The sequence below is a fragment of the Melozone crissalis genome, unplaced genomic scaffold, assembly GCF_028551555.1.
Source record: "Melozone crissalis strain CALT ecotype California unplaced genomic scaffold, PUWL_Pcris_2 ptg000027l_1, whole genome shotgun sequence".
In the NCBI taxonomy this organism is placed as follows: Eukaryota; Metazoa; Chordata; class Aves; order Passeriformes; family Passerellidae; genus Melozone; species Melozone crissalis.
Genome location: NW_026535805.1, coordinates 71,604,697 through 71,623,700, shown reverse-complemented (window position 1 = coordinate 71,623,700; position 19,004 = coordinate 71,604,697). Strand labels below are relative to the sequence as shown.

General features: G+C 36.8%; 1 protein-coding gene across 1 annotated transcript in view; it reads right to left on the bottom strand.

The window, feature by feature from the left end:
* Positions 1-19,004, bottom strand: part of RNGTT (RNA guanylyltransferase and 5'-phosphatase) — a 170,856-nt gene that overhangs the window by 131,089 nt on the left and 20,763 nt on the right. Inside the window, exons 7-8 of the mRNA XM_054280289.1 lie at positions 13,771-13,880; positions 12,916-13,017 (exon numbers count right to left, since the gene is read on the bottom strand). Of these exons, the coding sequence (XP_054136264.1) occupies positions 12,916-13,017; positions 13,771-13,880 (212 nt within the window). The remainder of the gene's footprint in view (positions 1-12,915; positions 13,018-13,770; positions 13,881-19,004) is intronic.

Genomic DNA, 19,004 nt, shown 5'->3' with positions numbered 1-19,004 from the left:
CATCTCAGCAGTAACCTTACATATGTTAATTTTGTACTTTATAGGAGTTTTAATACCTTAAGAATAATATAAAAATACAACACAGCTTCCTCAAACATTAAGATCCTATCTTCTGAGCTTGAGTTCAACACACAAGTAATTTTCTGAGAAAAAAATCTACAAGTAGCAAATGGATTAGAAATATTGTTTCAAAGGAAGCTTAAAAATTCAGCTCCTCTAGGAGCTTTCTTTGCCCTGCAGTATTTCTTTAGACAGGCTGTATCAAAGAAGATTATTCATTTTGACACAGTGCTGCCATTGCTGCTTTTTTTTTTCATTTTACTTTTTAAATATGCCTGTGTCTGTATTATCACATTAAAGAATGCAAAATAGAAGAAATTCCATCATCAACTCCAAGCACGACATCCACAGCAGCTCTCCATTCCAAAGGGAGCTCATTATACAGCCTGGAATTCAGCCTCGTGCAAGTGCTGCCCTCCCACACAAATAAGCATTACCCAAATCTGAATAGCAATTAGCATCTCTAATATGCTCACTGACGCAGAGGTAACAATGAAATCCTGCTGCAGATATGATTTTCAATTCCTTAACTTCCTTTTATGATTGGCAACTTCTCAAAACCATGAGCATGTCACCACTCTAGATGGATTCACCTAAGATGAGGCCAAGTCACACAAGTGCTTTACATTGGACCCTGCCACTCCCTCCTGGCAAGAAAGCATCAACTTCTGGCCAGATGCATCAAACACTGAGGAAAAGGCCAAGAGAATGAAAATTAATGGCTGCCCTTTATCCACTGACAGTAGGAGATCATCTATCTGTGTCACTAAGCTGCTGCAGTTCCATGTCCTGACCCGAATCCAGACTGTGCTGGATTCAGAGAAACTTTAAATTAGAAGAGTTTGAAGCTGGCCTGTGGCACATGGAGCAAAAACCCTAAATCCCAACAAATGGGGAAGGCTCACTTGCTTTCTTCTATGAATTGCTGCTGGCAATGTTACTGCTTTAGAAGATGTCTCCTCAAGGATGACAAAGCCTGGACACAGGGACACAACACAGGAACTTACAAGAAGACTTACAGTATTATTTTCAATGTGTAAAAAAAAGGAAACAATGCCTTTTTAATCAGCACACTGACAGTTCTATCACAAACACCTCCAAAGATGTACATATGCTGTCATTTGCATGAATACACAGCATACCAGCCAGCAAGAGACACTGCTTTCTACATGCAGAAGCTGATGTAGAATTTTGTATTCAATAGTCCAAATTCCAAATAATTTTTTAAAAAACATACAGACAGACCTTTGGAAGTTAGTCTGCTCTGACTGTACCAACACTTTGTATTTCTCTCGCTTATTTCTAGATTAAAGTATGCCATCAACAGTCTCCACAGTATTTTAAACCAAAAAATCCCTTAGATTGTGACTAACAGTCATTTCCAATTAACAGCCTCTAGATCCAATATTTCTCATTCATGACCTTGCATTTTCTACTACTAAATATCCTTCCAGTTTTATTATTCTACTCCTCAGTGAATTCAGTGGCTGATCTCCCTCATTTGTTTATCAGAACATACTTGTTCTGATAAACAATACTTCAAAATACTAAATGATACAAGAAAATTAATATTCAGGATCTCTACTTGTGTCTTTTTATGCATTTTCTTTCAAAACTATCCACTGCCATTTTCTTTCAATCTGTTCTTTACCTATCTTAGAATTCTAGCAATCTTCTTAGCCTCATTCTCTCTAATAAAGGGCAATTTTGTCAAAGTCCAGAAGCATGAGATATACCAGTCTTTCTAGGTCAAAACTGCAATTTTTTTCTTATAAGAACTCCTACCAAAATGGTTGAACTCAGAGGAAATCCCATTCCTCATCTATACTGCAGACTGTGTTCCTCAGTCAAAGTATTTCTGGGTAATTCTATTAACTACTGCCCTTAGGGCAACCAAATCTGTCACTTAATAAAGAGAAAACCTGCATTTTTTATCTATTTTTACTTCTCATTTCAATAATAATTATTTAAATGTTAAGCAAAGCCTTAGCATGACTGATCCAAACTTAGCTTCTAAAATCAAGACTTTTTTTTCCCTCAGCATTAAAATACTGGTACTGGGCTCTTGTTTAGTACATAAATGTATCTTGTATATCTCTTACCACACTCAGAAGCACCTGGATGTGTCACCTGTTGAAATGCTCCACCAATTCTCCACCCTCATAAAAGGGTAGAATTCAGCTTCTGGTTGACTTCCACAATTGTAAGGTGTCTCCATGGGGTGAAATGACCAGTTCCCTTTGCTTCAAAACTGTCTTGGCTAAACTCTTATTACGGAGGTCAAGGCACCCAGCTTGCATTAGATATTCAAGTGTGCTCATCATGACAACTCTGATCAGGCATCTCCAGCAGGTCAGGTTCAGCAGTAACTCAGAAGTTTTCTTTAACAATCCTCTAGGGATTTTTTTTTTTTAATCTGAACTCTGTAAAAATTTTTTTATCCTTCAGTTATTTGGAAAATAAAATGTTATTCCTCATATTTTATCTTGCATCTTTCCTAAACAAAATGAATGCTTTCCTATATTTATGTTATAATCAAGAAAGTTGTCCTAGTTCATCTGCTACATCATCTAATTTTGTGAGAAGTCAGAAGATTTCCAACAACCAGCCTAATGTTCTGAATCATTAGTTCAAGATACTACTGCCCTGACTCAATGCTAGTACAGAAAAAAAACCCCAAACTTTCTTGTCTTATTGATCACCTCATATATCACAACTGAAGGGCTATGCTTGATTTTGATATTCCAACCATCATTTTTAGGTGGAAAAGACTTTTAGGACACTTAAGTCCAAATGTAAGCCTAACACTGTCAAGTCCACCACTAAACCATGTCCCAAACTGTCACATCTATATGTCTTCTAAATACCTCCAGGCATTGATGAATTGATCTTCACCAATCACCCTGCTTATTTGAGAACAAAGAATTTTATTTTCACAGGATTTGCTGAGGTGGTATTCCAGATAACGAAGTAACCTTGTCAAGTCAACACTCTAAATTGAGATACCACACAGCTTATCCAGCTTTTCAGTCTCCATAATTTTTACTATTCATCAGTCTCCTCCATAGCTACCACACTCAGCATCAAAACCTTATTCTTGCCTGCCACCACTCTCCTTTAAACTCTGAATGCAAGTTTCCCTTTTCATTTGTTTCCCTTGACAATGCAAGGTCCAGAGCAGTTATTTTGTGACTGTTATGGCCCTGAACATCATCAAAAGTGAGTGGATCTGCAGATGATATTTACTATAAAAATATTCAATATGCCCAAAACTACAGCAACAAACACTGCAAGTTTTGATATCCAAAGCGTACCACGGCCAGGAGGAGGAGACATGTGACCACACTTCCCCACCTTACAAGGTTCTAAATTAACTGTCAGCAGAAAAAGCTCATATAGCAGCTACTGTTTAGGGTTCAGTGAGAGCACAGAACAGGAGCTGCAGCCAAACAAGCAAACAAACAAAACAAAACAGCAAACAAATAATTAGATCAAATAATGAACAGGGTAGTGAAAAATATAGAAATAATGCTGCATGATTATACAACTTTATGGTATCCTCTCACCTGGGAAGTTTTTCAATAAAGGAGACAATGGCAACACTAAGGACCATGGAAAAATGCATAGGAATTGTGGAAACTACTATAATTTCCCCTGATAAAGTAATGCAGTTGAGACTGAGCTCAAACTTTAGCTTTTCCTGTTTTAAAATCAAAGATAAAGATACTTTAGTTAATTTAACAGATGGCAAATTCAAAACCAGTGTAAAACTACATTTTCTATCTAAAGTATTATTAGCCTGTGAAACTGCTGGTAAAATGAAGATTTTAGCTAGGTTTAAAAAGCCTATCCAGTTACAGTGCTTTTCTTGTCTGTCTTCCAGGGTTTTAATTAAGTTATAGTGCAGTGGGAGTTTTGTTTCTTTATTTTTAGAAGGATATTAAACTTTATGGGTTAAATTTAAAGTTGTCTTGTTATCATTATTTACAAGGGAAACAACAAAGGTAAATTAAACTACAACTACTACATATTGAGGAGCTCCTATAGTGCATTGTGACGTGATTTGTTTGATGTAAAATAAAAGAACTGTTAACAAGCTAGAAAAGATATTACCCAGTAACAACCTTTATACTAACAGATTAATTTTAAATATTAGATTATCTTTGTTTCACCCAAATTTTCATGATACTAGGTGCATTTCTCAATTACTGATAGGAACACTGTTGAAAAACAACTGCATAGTATAATCTTCTGATTACTTTTTTTTTAAAGCTGCAAGATTAATGGGACAAACTACATCTCCAGCTTGACAGAACTCTTGAATTGTTTCTTAATTTTTGCTGTTGTTGTTATTATTATTATCTTCATTATTTATTGCAGATAGATTTTCAAGTTTGCTTGATCTTCTTTGGCTCCATACCTCTCCACAAACCTTAGTCTGAAAATATCTTGGAGGTTTAAGGCAAAATTCATGCCTGAAGCAACAGGCTAAAAAAATATATATATAAGAAAGAATAACAAATTCGTTTAGCATTAGATGACAAGTAGTTACATTGCTTCTTTCCCAGGCAAGTGAACCATAATGTCTCTCATGGAGGGCAGTTACAGAGCAGTCACGAAATGAGTAACACGGCCCTGAAAAAGGAGATCCCCTTAACCTGGAACTGATTTATGCCAGAGTGTGTTCTGGGTCAATTCCGCCTGCATCACTGGCACAAGCCACAGCAGGAACACAACTGCCATTTGTGCTCACAGAGCAGATCAGCTCCAAGAGAAAGGGGATGCCATAGATATCTCTTCACAAACTGAATGTCATTCTTCCCTGACTGAACACAAGCCGTTATGCTTCATGGATGTGTCTGTAATCCCCCCAGGAGAACCAGCAGCCACAGAATGTACTGTTCCATTAAAAGTGGTCTGGGAGAAAGGAAAATAAAGAAATAAGCCAGCAATCACTGATACTGGTTGCTTGAAAAGCAGATATACATGCAGGCACACCCTTTATCTGGATCTCATTAGAACATTTTAGGACTACAGTTGAATACTCTAAGATCTGTATTCATAGCACAAGCTACATAATAAGTTAATGCATTTTAATACATTAACTATTTATAAATAAACAAAAGAGCTTGCTTATAAGACAATCTGTCCAAATACTCAAATAGTTACATATGAATAATCAGTTAGGTAGAATTGTTCAAAGAGCCCAGAACTGTGCCAATAAAACTTTGTGTGTCGAGAGGCTTCAGAACTATGAAGTATCAGGCCTGCTTCTCCCCGGAACAGACTTCCTGTATAGTATCTCATCACAACTCCTTAAACACTCAAGGAAGGGACACAAAACCCTTCTTTCAGAGCCATGACAGGGTTGTGAGCATATGTAAATGAGAAACCACAACCTAGAGTAAGAATGCTTTCTTTGGCCATTCAAGTAAATTTAGATCCACATGAGGGATAATGGGTTCTGTCACACTTATTTATTCATTCCTCTACATTGACTCAATGACTGTAAAAAGAATAATCAGGAGATGAAGAAGCAACAAAGTGATATGGATGTGCCTTAGTAATAAATACATAAATACACCATCACCAGCCCACCCCTCCCCCCCCAAAAAAACAGACATTTTTTTATATCCAATTGTTCCATATATTAGTCCAACAGTTTATGACATTCTATGCTGCCTCGTTTGACTTACAGTCTCCCAATCAAAAGAGACCTCTCCTGGTTCAAAATTAATAGTTAAATAAAATGAATGAGATATCTGAAAACAGCCACAAGTCCAGCTATGAAATCCTGATGGCTCCTCTTCTGCTGTCAAAGTCTGCTAGCCAAAGCCTAAACATGTCCTTATTGCCTATACAGTAGGGAAAACAGGGGAAATGGACAACATGGCAAAAGGAGGAGATAATGAGGCCATCTTGTATTAGACCTTCCTTGCCCTGAACTAAATAGCTTTACCTAGAGACTGGGGACATGCTAAACAAACCAAAAGTGCCTTTAATCCAAACTCAATTTACAAAAGTTTTATTTTTACACTCTCAAACGAAAACTCAAGCAACCATACAATACTTATGGGTTCTCATGCTGTGGAAAAGAGGCAAGTATTAGTCTTATAATCCTAAATTTACTGGCCAATCCAACTGTACAGGACAATTATTAAGATGCAGAGTGAGCAACAACTCACAGCTCCTGAATCTCCAACTCTCTAATGACAAACACACATCCCATCTCCTCTTCCTCTCCCACCTAAATGTAGAAAATAAAACCGTGAATTAGGCATTGCTTTTTAGAAAATTAAGAGGAATGCTGTAGAGTGGTTAACATCTATGAATTGCTCCTTTCAGCTACCACTAGAAAGGCATTTTATACATTTTAATCCTGAACCATTTATGTGATTTTTATATACTTTTGCAGAAGCTTCTGACATTATATTATCATTACATGCTTCAAAGTTAAACTGCAGGTTACTAACTACTAGTACTGTAGTTTATAACAGCTATTTATTTAGAGCTTTTAATCTTGATCGCAAGGGAGTAAAAGCTTTATTGCAACCATTTCAATAACTTTCACAACTTTAATTTCCAAACAAAATACATACTATCTCCACTTGGATATATTATTCCAAGTAAAGTCAGTGAAATAAATTCCACATGGATTGCAGCCCCATTCTCAACCAAAATTCTTCCATCTACAGGGGCAGATATACAGAACTAGTTTAAAATGAGTGAGCTTGTTTTCTCTTAAAGAATTGTTAAAATAATTATGAAGAAGGACCACAAAGGACAATGGCAAGTAAACAAAAACTGCAGTTTTTTCCCCCATGACCTCAAAAACTTACAAAAACACAGTGTGGAGATTGGAAGACTGGAGAATAAGAATCTTCACTCTTTAAAGAAAGGTTTTTTTAAAGTAAGGTTCCAAATCTCTTATTTGTATGTCACCTCATTTTGACAATTTCATACAAATAATAATCGAAAAACCCTTACAACTACTTCTTTGAGCTCCTCAATGAAAATAATACAAATGTCTGAAGACTGGCTGTCCTATATACACAAGTGATGTGTAATTACCAGTTGAGGTTGTGCCCATTGCTGATAGTTATATAAGCACAATTGAATCAAGCTCATTTAACTTGGAATCAAATAACTAGGGTTAAGCCCAGTTGTTCACAAAACCTGTCACTCCTATAAAAAATCCATTTGGTCCTGAAAAGTCTATTCAGCACATGCCCAATGGTGGAATATTTCCATTCTTTAAAATTTCCCACCACTGAAACATGTCACAGCCACAGAGAAAGGAATACCAGATAATGGTGCAAAACTGATTGATATTTAAGTCTATTTCTTAAGATAAGTGGGAAGAGGAAGAAGGAAAAGGAAGGTGTGGTTTAAAAGCAGCCAGATGATTCTTGTGTGGGTTGTTCACCCTATTCCACATTAGGAGGCCAACATTCCTTCCTTACTCCAAGGCCACAAACATATATTTACTCTAAAAGTGACTTAATGACAAGACACTCAAAACACAATTTATAATAGTTCACCTTCTCAGTAGCTATCTGGGTCAGAAGGCAAGGTGCCCAGGGACAGAGTATTCATACCTTGAGAAACATCATTTTACTCATAAATGCTTTGTTGTGATCAACAGCCAGCCCTTAACTTCCCCGCTAACACCATTTCTGAAGATGGCTGAAAATCTCAACACCCTACATTTTTGTACCCCTCCTCTACATTAGGGAAGAATGCACTATCAATTTTGCAAACCTCTATTTCAGGAACTTTCCACTACTAGGAAGAAAATTTCACATCCATGAGAATCTGGTCATGTAATTTGTACAATCTGAAAATTAATCTATGGCTTCTTTCTCATTTCCAATAGCCTCCTTCAAGTTCAGCTCCACGTTAATATCTTTGCTCCCAGGAGCCAAGCTTTCCACTGCAAACCCAGGACACTCCACATCTGCTTTCATGACAATCTGGTCTCTTGTTCTTAATAATGAGTTCTCAAGTGTATAGATTTGGCATTTAATTGGATTAGTACTACTCTCCAATCTTCTCTGTCCTCCTTCATTCTCATTATTATCTCAACTTTTTCTCCCCTCTCTCTGAGGGATAATAGTTTTTCCATGAGCCCATTCAAATATCTTTTCTTTAAGCCTTTACAGACAGGCAACCATTTTGCTTCCTTGCCACTTAAATTTGGCTAGTACTTTTTATCTGCTAATTTCTAAAACAAACATTTTTCTCATTTTTCTCCCTTTTTTTTTTTTTTTTAAGAGTTGTTCCTTAGCAGTGATTATTTTTTCACAATTTACTCTGGACCAAATTACTTCTGGATAATTTCTCATATTAGGAATTTGCAATTTCAGAGTTATGCATATAAGCTTCATCTCATTGTGTAAAGGATCAAAGAGTAGGGAAAGAAAAATTATTGAGCCATGGAAATCAGAGAGAAACTTCAACCTTGTTTTCATGACATTTATAGAAAAGTCATCTTAAAATACACTGAGTAGATTTCCTTCAAGGGTCACAAATATGTTTCTGAAAAGGCTGCAACTGCCAAAAAAAAGAAAAAAAAAGAAATTTTTTCAATTTCTACAAAAAGCTGAATTAAAAAAAAAGGAAGCTATCACAAGTTTGATAATATAGCAACTAAATCAAAATAATTATGTTCTCTATATATAGATATATTGATTTATTGATTGATACATTAAGATAAAACAAACTGATTAATAAACAATCAAAAAATGCCCATCAGTTTTATCATACAATTAAGCATACATTTACTATTTTTATTTTGTATTAGGATAACAACAAAAAGTTAATTACTTAGGCAACAGGACTTTCTTTTAATGTAAATGTAATTTGCTAATCATGAAAGAAAAACCAACTTCAGAGATCTACCTATTTTTTTACAAACTCTTTAAACAACTAGAAGCAATTCTCAAAGAGCTGTTTTATTCTGCATCTACTTATTCATATTTAGATATCTTCAAGCCATCAAATTTGCATGAAGATTTTTCAAATTTAATAGCCTTTGGCAAGAACTACCTGTTTTCATTTTTTAAAATAGCTGCCTTAACATAATTGAACAGCCATAGTATTATGATCACATTTATTATTTTTCACTAAAACTGCACATGTACAGATGTGAAAAATAAAAAAGCTACTCACAGAAATGCAGGAAAATAACTTACTCCCCTTAATAGGTTCCATTTAGTGCAGGTCACATTTTGCCACCGTAAAACCTAGTCCTGTTTGATTGTATTGATTTGAATTATTCCACAGCCATTTTTAAGCTTCGTATTATTCTTAGTGGTGGCAGTCTTTCCTTCAGAACTGGTGTCTCATTACTTTACCCTGCCTGAACAGTCAGCTCCACTCATTAGAACAGGCATCTGCTACAAACAGCATTAATGAGATCCATATGAAGGGATACAACAAGCCATTACCCACCTGGCTAATCATTTTACAGTACAAAGCTGATAATGCAGAGTCATCCAGCAATGCCTTGAACATGCTGTTACAATTACCTTATCCAGACAGGAACTACTATTTTAGAACAGGGCGCTGCAAAATTGGATACATTTGTAAAGACGTATCTACTTTGTAGCTACTGTTAACATACAACATATATTTCATCTCAACAAAGCCAAAAGGCATGATTTTACCAGCGGGAAATTTGCCCTTTGGCTTTTGAATAGATTAGCATTAAAATTATTTACAAGACACCAATAGTTTGACTACTGTTCCAATAAATATTGAAAATTTACACCAAACCAGTCAGAATAGCTGCAGAATTCAGTGACTTTTATTCAAATAATAATAATTTAAAGCAGCATAATTTTAGAGGTGGTTTTCTTCAAAACAGCATGAGTTTGCATACAGCATTTACACACAACCAAGTAGCTGGCACAAAGGAAATATTTCACCAAAGAGTGCCAGTGCTAAATGAGCTTCACAGATCTTTCAATTTAAAGTTCATTTCTCTAAACCTAAGATACAAATACGCACATCTTTATACATTGGCATTTACAAACATGAGGGGAGAAGTATTTGTTCACACTGTGTTTTTCCCTTTGGGACAAACATACTCCAGAAGGAATGCTGGAGCAGAGCCAGGAGGGGTGCCCTGCTAATACTTATGCAGCAAGGGCCCTGGAAACCAGGCACAGAGAAAGCAAGACCACAGTGAAGGCTCAAACTCTTCAAACCACAACAGACTAGGCTAAGCAAGGCTAAGTCAAAAGATTTTGAACTCAGAACCCCAAGAGAGCAAAGGAGGATGAGTTTTAACCAAACCAAACTCACAAACATACAAAAAATACATAAGATACTACTCCAGTAAATCCCACAAGATATTTTATAGAATCACTATCAAATAATTTAACTAATCAATTTCACATTGTTAGACAACATTATTTGAGAAATAACGCCCTTTAATTTAGGGAAATACTTTCTCTTTTTCTAAAATTATGGATAGAAAAATACAACAATACTAAGAAACTAAAAAAGCATGCACAGTTCTACCACTGGAAAAAAGCCCCAAACAATGGGGAAAGGGGCAAAAAAAAAACCCAATGACAAAAAACCAAAACCAACAGCTCTTAAAATAGAGGACGAGAGGTTCAGCTCCAATTGCAACCTAGAATTAGCAAATGTTTTTGAATAAAAGTAAAAGTAATTAGTGAAGTTACTGACACTGGATATCAACTACAAGAATGTACCAAAAATGCTTCAATCATAAAACCTCTAGGAAAGACTGCTGCTGAAGAAATCAAATACAGGTAGTTAAAAAATAGTGGCATTTAAGAAGTTTGGCTAATGTTGTTATTTTAGCTAAAATAAAACTTTTATTTCAGTGAGAACGTATAAGAGAAAGTTACTAGTTATGCATCTGCTTTTCTTTAAGTCAAACAAGGTCAACAAAAGTGCAGTGCTTTTTAAGCAAAGAGAGAGAACAAAGCAACAAAAGAAAAAAAGCATGCAAGCCTAATAATATTCTTACAGGCAAGGTCTAGACTGATGCATCTAAACCACTTTTAACAGAATAGCTTCAGAGATATTTGATGACAGGGGTTCCATCTCCAGACAATGGAAGCAGGGGATCCATAAATGGGTCTCCACTAACTGATGTCTTAATATTAAATTCAAGAAGGTCACGCCTGTCAACACAAGCTTTCAGAATAACTAATGAAAATCTGTTTAATTGCGTATGGAGTCTGGACCACTGGAGAACAACTAAATAATTAGAAGAATGTCCAATGTAAAAATGATCATCATTTTTCATTGTTGATTAGGATACATATCATGCAAAGTGTCTAAATGTCCAAATAATAGCTCAGGTTTTCATCTTTAATCTCTCTTTCATATTACTTAAGGTGAATTTTATTAACACAGGATCTCTGTAAATCCATTTTCTTCTCTGAATATACCTATCAGTCTGTGTATCTTCACAATCTATTACCAGTTATTATGTTTTGAAAAAAATTAAAAGAGCTATTTAGTTCCTTCAGTTTTGTTTTTCCTCCATTCTGTTTTCTCACCATTCTAAAACTAAAAACAGAGGATAGAATATTCAAAATACTGAAAATTTCAACAAGAAATTACATGTACACTTCAATTTCTTTCACAAAATGCAGTCTTCCAGATACACTACTTTGTTCTGTCTAATTGCTCTAGTTCTGAGAACATGGGCATCCCATCCACACATTTGCGTAAGAAATGAGAATATTACATTAAGACATCAGTTTTCCAAATTAATAACATAGGATATGACAAAGACTCTTCAGGTCAGTTTAAGCTGGCTGACTTCATTTGTTCAGGGTCAGCAGCTTTGGAATGCCCTATGCCCTGTACTGCCCTGAGAACATGCCTTGACCTCCCGATACCCCACTGCTGTAACTTCCCACCCTGAGAAAACCTGCACTGCAATATCCAAGTGCTTGTGCATACAGCCAGTGTTAGCAAACCAATTATTCCCACAAATCTCTTAATGCTAGGTCTCCATACTGACTGCAAGCTTACTTTGACTTTTCACACCATGCCCAGCCCAAGCTAATAAACCCTTGAAGTGTGAACTCCACAGAGGAGAGACACTTGAAGGGTCTGGGGCTGTTTTGTACAAGACAGCTTAGTTCTGGCTGAATTGTGATGAATCCCGACTGACTCCATGTGGAGCCACTTGGCAATTCTCATAAAACATGCAATTCCCCATATTCTCCAGGATTTTCATTATCTAGGATGTTCTATTATTAAAGATAACAAACCTAGCAAAATAAAGAACTCAGGAAAAACTTTAGAATATGTCCAATAAGTCCAATGAGGATGTAGTTTGTTATCAAACAAAAGGCATCCCTGCAATGAATGTAAGAGAACAGGTGAGAGAAGATAAAATGACTGAGTCTTTAGCTGACATGAACTACATGTCTGAACAAAGGATCACAGGATCAATTTTAAAAAATATCCCTACAAATTTTCTGATACTACCCAGCTTCTGAAGGATCAATTAGAAGTTTTAATTTTGCTTATAAATAAAGTCCTCACCTTAGCAAACTCTCACTGCCATGTAAGATTATTCTAAGACCTTGGTGACAAGTCATGGCTGACAGACAGGCAAGGCTTATGGAGAATAAAGGTACCTGCCTTTAACAGTCCTTGTGTAGAACAGCTGCTAGAAAGAAACTTGGTCACAAACTTCAGCAAATGTTGGGTACCAAGACTGAATAAAAATTAATCTCTGGAGCCAGTTTTGTTGCCGTGCTTTGTCCTTTGTACAAGCAAATTCACTTTCCTGAGAAAATACAAACTGTCTACCAAATTTACTGTGTTTTTCTTTTTCATTTAAAATGAACTTACCGGGTGCCGTCTGCTTTCCAGCTAACTTTGTATGGCTTCTGCTCCAAAAATTTAATATTTTGCTTGTCCATGGAAACAGGCTGTGCTCCAGGGAATCCAGTCCTAATAAAAATAACCACGTTTATTAATGGTCCTGCAATAAATAGTCACACAAGTAAATACATTTTTCACATCAGACTCAAGTCCGTACCAGACTTGCTGCAAGGTTAACTCTGAGTTAGAACATGTTCACCAATAAAGTATTTTGCAATAGAAGTCAAAAGTCTATCTCATAGGAACAAAGTTATTTGCTTATGACAAAACACTAAATTACGTGGAACTTCAAAGTTTTAGCTTTGCAGAAAGAGACATTTAAATTAAAAATTATAGGCACGATAAGCATTAACAAGTTAGGAAGCGGTGTGGATCACCAACTTTGGAATGGAAATGTCCAGAATCATAGACATTAAACCAACATTTTCATTACCATTGGTCACAAATCCAAGTTGGCTGTAAAAATGAGTATTATACCTCTATATTTAAGTGTAATAGCAATGGTATAAATAAATCTACTGCTTGAGAAAGAACTAAGCATTTGTAAAGCTGGAGTAGGCCACATCTGGAATTCGAACAACAACACTTTGTTATCTCAATGGAAAAGTAATTCTAGAATCTTGTTTCTTAACACCAAAAATTGATCATTCCATTTCATTGTACAGTGCAAGACTTTCACTACCAAGTTTGTTTGAGGCTTTTTTTAAATAAAAAATCCATGGTCACCTTTTTCCTCATTTTCAAAATGACCAGTTTCATTCTGCAAAATACAACACTTATTTCAAGAAAGTATAAATCAGTAAGTTCTAAATATTCTCATACCCTTCCCATCCACAGAACTGCTGACATTTTTGCTGTATTCCTCCTAATTTTGGTTGCGTTGTCACCTGGGTCACACATTTAACTGTTATTCCTTCCAAGAAAATTGCACCCTAAAAGAAAATAATTTACCATTAAAGCCCTCATAAAATCAAAACAGAATATGTCAATACAAGATTAAGACTGTTTTCACAACCCTCTAGAGCAATACTAGCTTAAACATTCCTTAAGGATTTACCCCCAAATGCCAAGATACATTAGCTCAGCTTTGCCAGGAAACTCACAGGTGAGCCATATTATAAACCCAGGAACTAAATGAGTTATTTATAAAGAAAAAATATAACTTAAAAAAGGCAATAAGGATAAGGCAAAAGGAAGGGATAGCTAGTACTTAGATGCTTACACTACTTAGCTAATACTCTCAAGAGCATTGATCTAGGACAAACTTAACAAAAGAGAAAATATAAACAATAGATTTGTAACAAAATATTTGTATAAATATATTTTTATAATTTTTTTCTCAATCTAAACCAGGTTATTAAAGTGGAGCTGCTATCCCGAAAGCCCCAGAAAAGCTTATGTAGGATCAAGAAAACCAATCTAGAAGTAAAACTCTAAAATAATTTGTACATTCTACAAAAACTTTGATGCCAAGAGGAATAAAAACAAATCTTGCAAAGATTTCTATGGAGATCTCAAACCAACCAGACTTAATTCAACAGAATCTCAAATAAATCTTCAATGCACACAAAGAAGATCAAACCATGACCTGTTGAACCCTGCCTGTGAAGATACAAGTATCTCATATCTGTTCTCTAAAACACTTGAAAGTAGCTTTAACAAATCCAGGAGTAGTATTTTTCTCCTCTGCATTTCCACATGCTGTGGCACTCATCTGTTATACACTTGAGCAAGTCTAGGAACTAATTTGGCAAAAATAACATCATAAATTGGTAATAATTTTCTGCCAAAACAGTATCCTAAACTAGCTCACCATAGGATAACTCAGTACTAGTGACAGCACAAAGGAAGCAAAAGGGAAAGCAGGGAAAAGCAGGACCACAGTTTTCAGCACAGTCTGCAGTTTATTAAGACTAGCTCAGTCACATCACCAAATCACATTCTGAGAACAGAACATCCTAAAGAAATATACTGGTTCATAACCTTAACTACCTTGAGCTCCACAGACTGTGTGTGTCACTCACCCCATACAATTTACATGGGCACCAGCCAGTGCAACAGCACGCAGGGGAGTGGGCAAGAGAGGCAGACAGCTCCTCTGTGGGATCTCAGCCTCTCAGAATTGGGGTGCAGGGTGACCAAGACCACCCCTGGGGGGCTCGGGAGTCCTGGAATGTTGCCAGAAATGTCTGGTGGCTGGACTTTGATCCCACACGGGAGACGACATCAGTATGAGGATAGGAGGATTTCACTGGGGTGAATGGTGAAGGGATAAGTTAATTGGAGTGTGAGATACAGGGTTTAAGATTTCTGTACAGGGGGGTCTAGAGAAGTAAGATGGAGGAATTGGGGCGTGCCCTTCTCCTTCTTCTTCTTCCTCTAGGCCTCCATCTTCTGTGGTGATGTTGGCACTCCGGGATTGGACCTTACTAGGGGAACACTGGTTAATAAGAGTAGAGGGTATTGGAGAAAAATGATAAATATTGTATATGCAACTCCGGGTATAAAGATAGGTGGCCGCCCCAGGGGCTCTCAGTGTGTGCCCATGGCTGACTGCTGAGCAGAACTCTGTCAGGCCAAGAGAAAATCTTTTAGATAAGCATTTAATAAACACCGAGACCGAGAAAAAATCTGAAGTTTCCTCTCGTCCTTTCAAACCCGGGGGCCCAAGGCCATCTTTGGGCTTTTTCCAGACCATCTAAACAGCTCCAAAATCCGACACTCCTCGTGCCTGGCCAGCACATTGTCTGCATTCTGATAAGTGGTGAAGAGTACCAGGAAACAAAGGAAGATGGTTCTGCCTTGCTTCTGTGAATAATGGCAGAGTGGAATGCCAGTACAACTGCTAAGATTGAATTAACAGGTAGGGAACGGGAAAGATTTTCCAGAAAAGAAAATGTAATAAACACAAAATTCGTATTGAAAGTGTTTCTTGCAGATTATCTGCTGCAAGTATAATCACTAAGGCACAGCACTATGAAAACAATGTGAGTCACTTGGGTATTCGTGCTTGGCTAACTTAGCACTTCAGGTTCCATGAGGACATTCCTTGGATAAGGTGCTAAAACTGAGCCAGATCCATGCAGTTTTTATCCTACTGTTCAGCTATCAATGCCTTTGGCAAAAGGACACTGGAGACCACAGTGCAGAGACTCCAGAGAACTCAGATCACCAGGAGCACATCAACTCCTCAGCACTGAAAACTACCTGCACTGGTGTCTACACTGTGCACAACCTTCACACCAGCTGTACTAATCAGCCTTGCCCCACTTGCCATGTATTTCTCCACCCATCACTTCAGCTGAAGAAGTGGCAATGTGGATCATCCTGTGTTGGTTCATATCCTAAACACCATCTGGAAGAGTGAGGGAGTGGGAGCAGCCCCAAACACACACCTTCCTGACCCTAGTGGCTATCACCAGGCCGCAGTGAGAGCTGTCTTCAGCTACTCAGACTTGACTGTGTGCCAATATGCTCAGAGACTGCCTCCCAGAAGGCAAGAAACATTCCAAAGATGTCAGGAAGAGATATCTTCTAAAATTAAGGAAGTGAGAGACAGAGAGTCACACTTACCAGCTTAGATTTAATACCTAGAAACACAGGATCAATCACAGTAACTGCCTCTTGGCATGTACAAGCAAAAAAGAACACAAAATCATACTGACTGTCACTCACTAGCAAAGGTGTTCCACTAAACATTTGGTTTTCATAATGAAACGGGCTTCACAGAATTGGCATTGCATGCATTTGCCTTGGTTTGTTTTTTGTTTGTTTATCTTGTCCTCATTGAGGAACTCAGAAAACATGGGGCAGATGTAACTTCCATAAACCAGAAGTGTAACCTGTTTCAAAACCCGGTTCAGAGGAGTTAGTGTTTCTCTAACAAAATAGAAGAATCTGCAGGGTCTGGTTTAGGCATAAGATAATCAATTTATTTCCACTAAACTTCCTATTAGCATTCTTATTTTTGTGACATCTCTGACTTTATTAACAGGGATACAGACTGGGATGGTAGTTTAAGCTTCACTGTTATCCTTCATTTTAAAAATAGGCTGGAAATAACACTGGGCAATTCAGCATAAACAAAGTTCTACACTTAATAATGGATAAGAAATTATACAAACACACACTGGTAGATAATTAGAGAAAAATACATGGAAGCAGCAAGAGACCAAAAGCTGAATCAGTATTGTTCTGCCTTGTGAAAGGCAATTATGTTGAGATATATAAACAGAAGTATTAGCCTTAAGACATGTGAAATTAATTTTTCCCTATTAAGCCTTACTAGGATGGCCTCAACTAGAGGCTTGCATTCAATTACAGGCACCACAGCATCAGGAAAACATGAGTCAACATGACATAGTACAAAGAATAACAAGAAAGGTCAGTAGTACAAAAAAAATATACTGTAAGGAAAAAGTGAGCTAATAAGCATTTAACATGGAGAAGGAAAGGATACCCATACTCAAGCACATAAAATGGTGCTGCCAAATCAAAAAATAGCATTTTTCCCATATCCTTCAAGATGCCCACAATTGTCAGAAAAAGTGCAAGGGTTAAACATTGCAAAAGAGAGTTGGTCAGGCAGAAAAACCCCAAGTCACTAATATTTAGAATAATTGTACTGTGATAGTTAACTAATAAATATTATCCTCATTACATCAAATCAGTTTAATTGCTTCCTTCTGTCTCACAGATGACCACAAGACACCTGCACTGAAAATCATGAATTAAATCATTAACAGCCACCATTCCTTCCAGATTGTTTAAGATGTCACCACTCATTTCAGAAGCACTGCATCTCACGCCCCATAAAATGCAACTTACTTGGGACTAGAAAAGACAACATTCCTAATAAATAGCAAAAGTTTGACCCATGAGAGGTTTGTAGGTTCTGGCTCAGAATTACAACTTTTTGTCCAATTTGCAAAATGAAATATTTTTTTCCTGAAGTGAGATTCTAAGTGTCAGTTAATAATGTTGTTTTGATGCTACAATCAATACTGCATGCACTGACAATGTCAAAACTTGTTTGGATTTCCTGTGTGGCGCCTCAGACTCCAACAAGTTCATTTCCTGGTACCTGTCAACTTCTTTCAGGTGATGACAAAGGAAACTGTAATGGCTTTATGGTCTAATGATTCTGTAGTAGTGTAGGAAAGAAAGGCTGTCAAGATTTTTTTACATCAAAATATGAAGTTTTAATGAAAAATGCTGCAGTAAAGTTTCTCACATCAGAGTTTCTGAAATGGACAGCATATTAACTTCATTTCACATGCTAGCTAGCACTTGTTTCTGACTACTCATTACCCTAGCAAGATGCCTGGGAGCTGTCTCCTCCTCTACTACTAAACTTTTCTTCTGTCTCCACAAAGATTTGGGTCAAAATGAGAAAAATTCAGACCATTGCTATTACTACAGCTGCCTCTAGTTTTACACTGCCTACCCCTAGGCTTTTAAAATATGAATTATAAAGGTGGAAACATCTGCTGCAGGAAATCAACATAATACTGAAAATGTAGCCCTTTAGACAGTAAAATCAGAATATCTGAGCAAGAGGTATTTACCTGATACTCACTCCCCCTGTAGACCGCATATTTACAAGGAATCACAAATATCCATCTCTACTGAGTTAAGCAGCAGTCCCATCTGCCAGCCAAGAACCTTGGTAAAGAATTCTGCCCGTTCCTCCTCTTCGTGTCAAAGAATGTTCCTTCAGAGCTGCAAAACTGAATTATACGAATATGCATATTAACTAGATGACTTTTTCTTTTACAAATTATCTAACTCATAATTAACTTTTAGTTATTAATATGCTTATTCGTATAATTTAGCTTCCAGCTTTCAACAAAACTAGAGTGGCAGACAAGAAAAAGCCTGGGAAGCCAATACCATTCCTGCTAAACAGACCAGTTGAGTTTTATGCGTGATGAAAAGAGGCTATCATTGTAATTCATCATAACACCTCAGCTTCTAATGCATCAGAAGACACATCAAAAAAACTCTAAGGTTCCAGCCCCTCCCAAAATATTTAGATATCAATGTTTTACTACAAG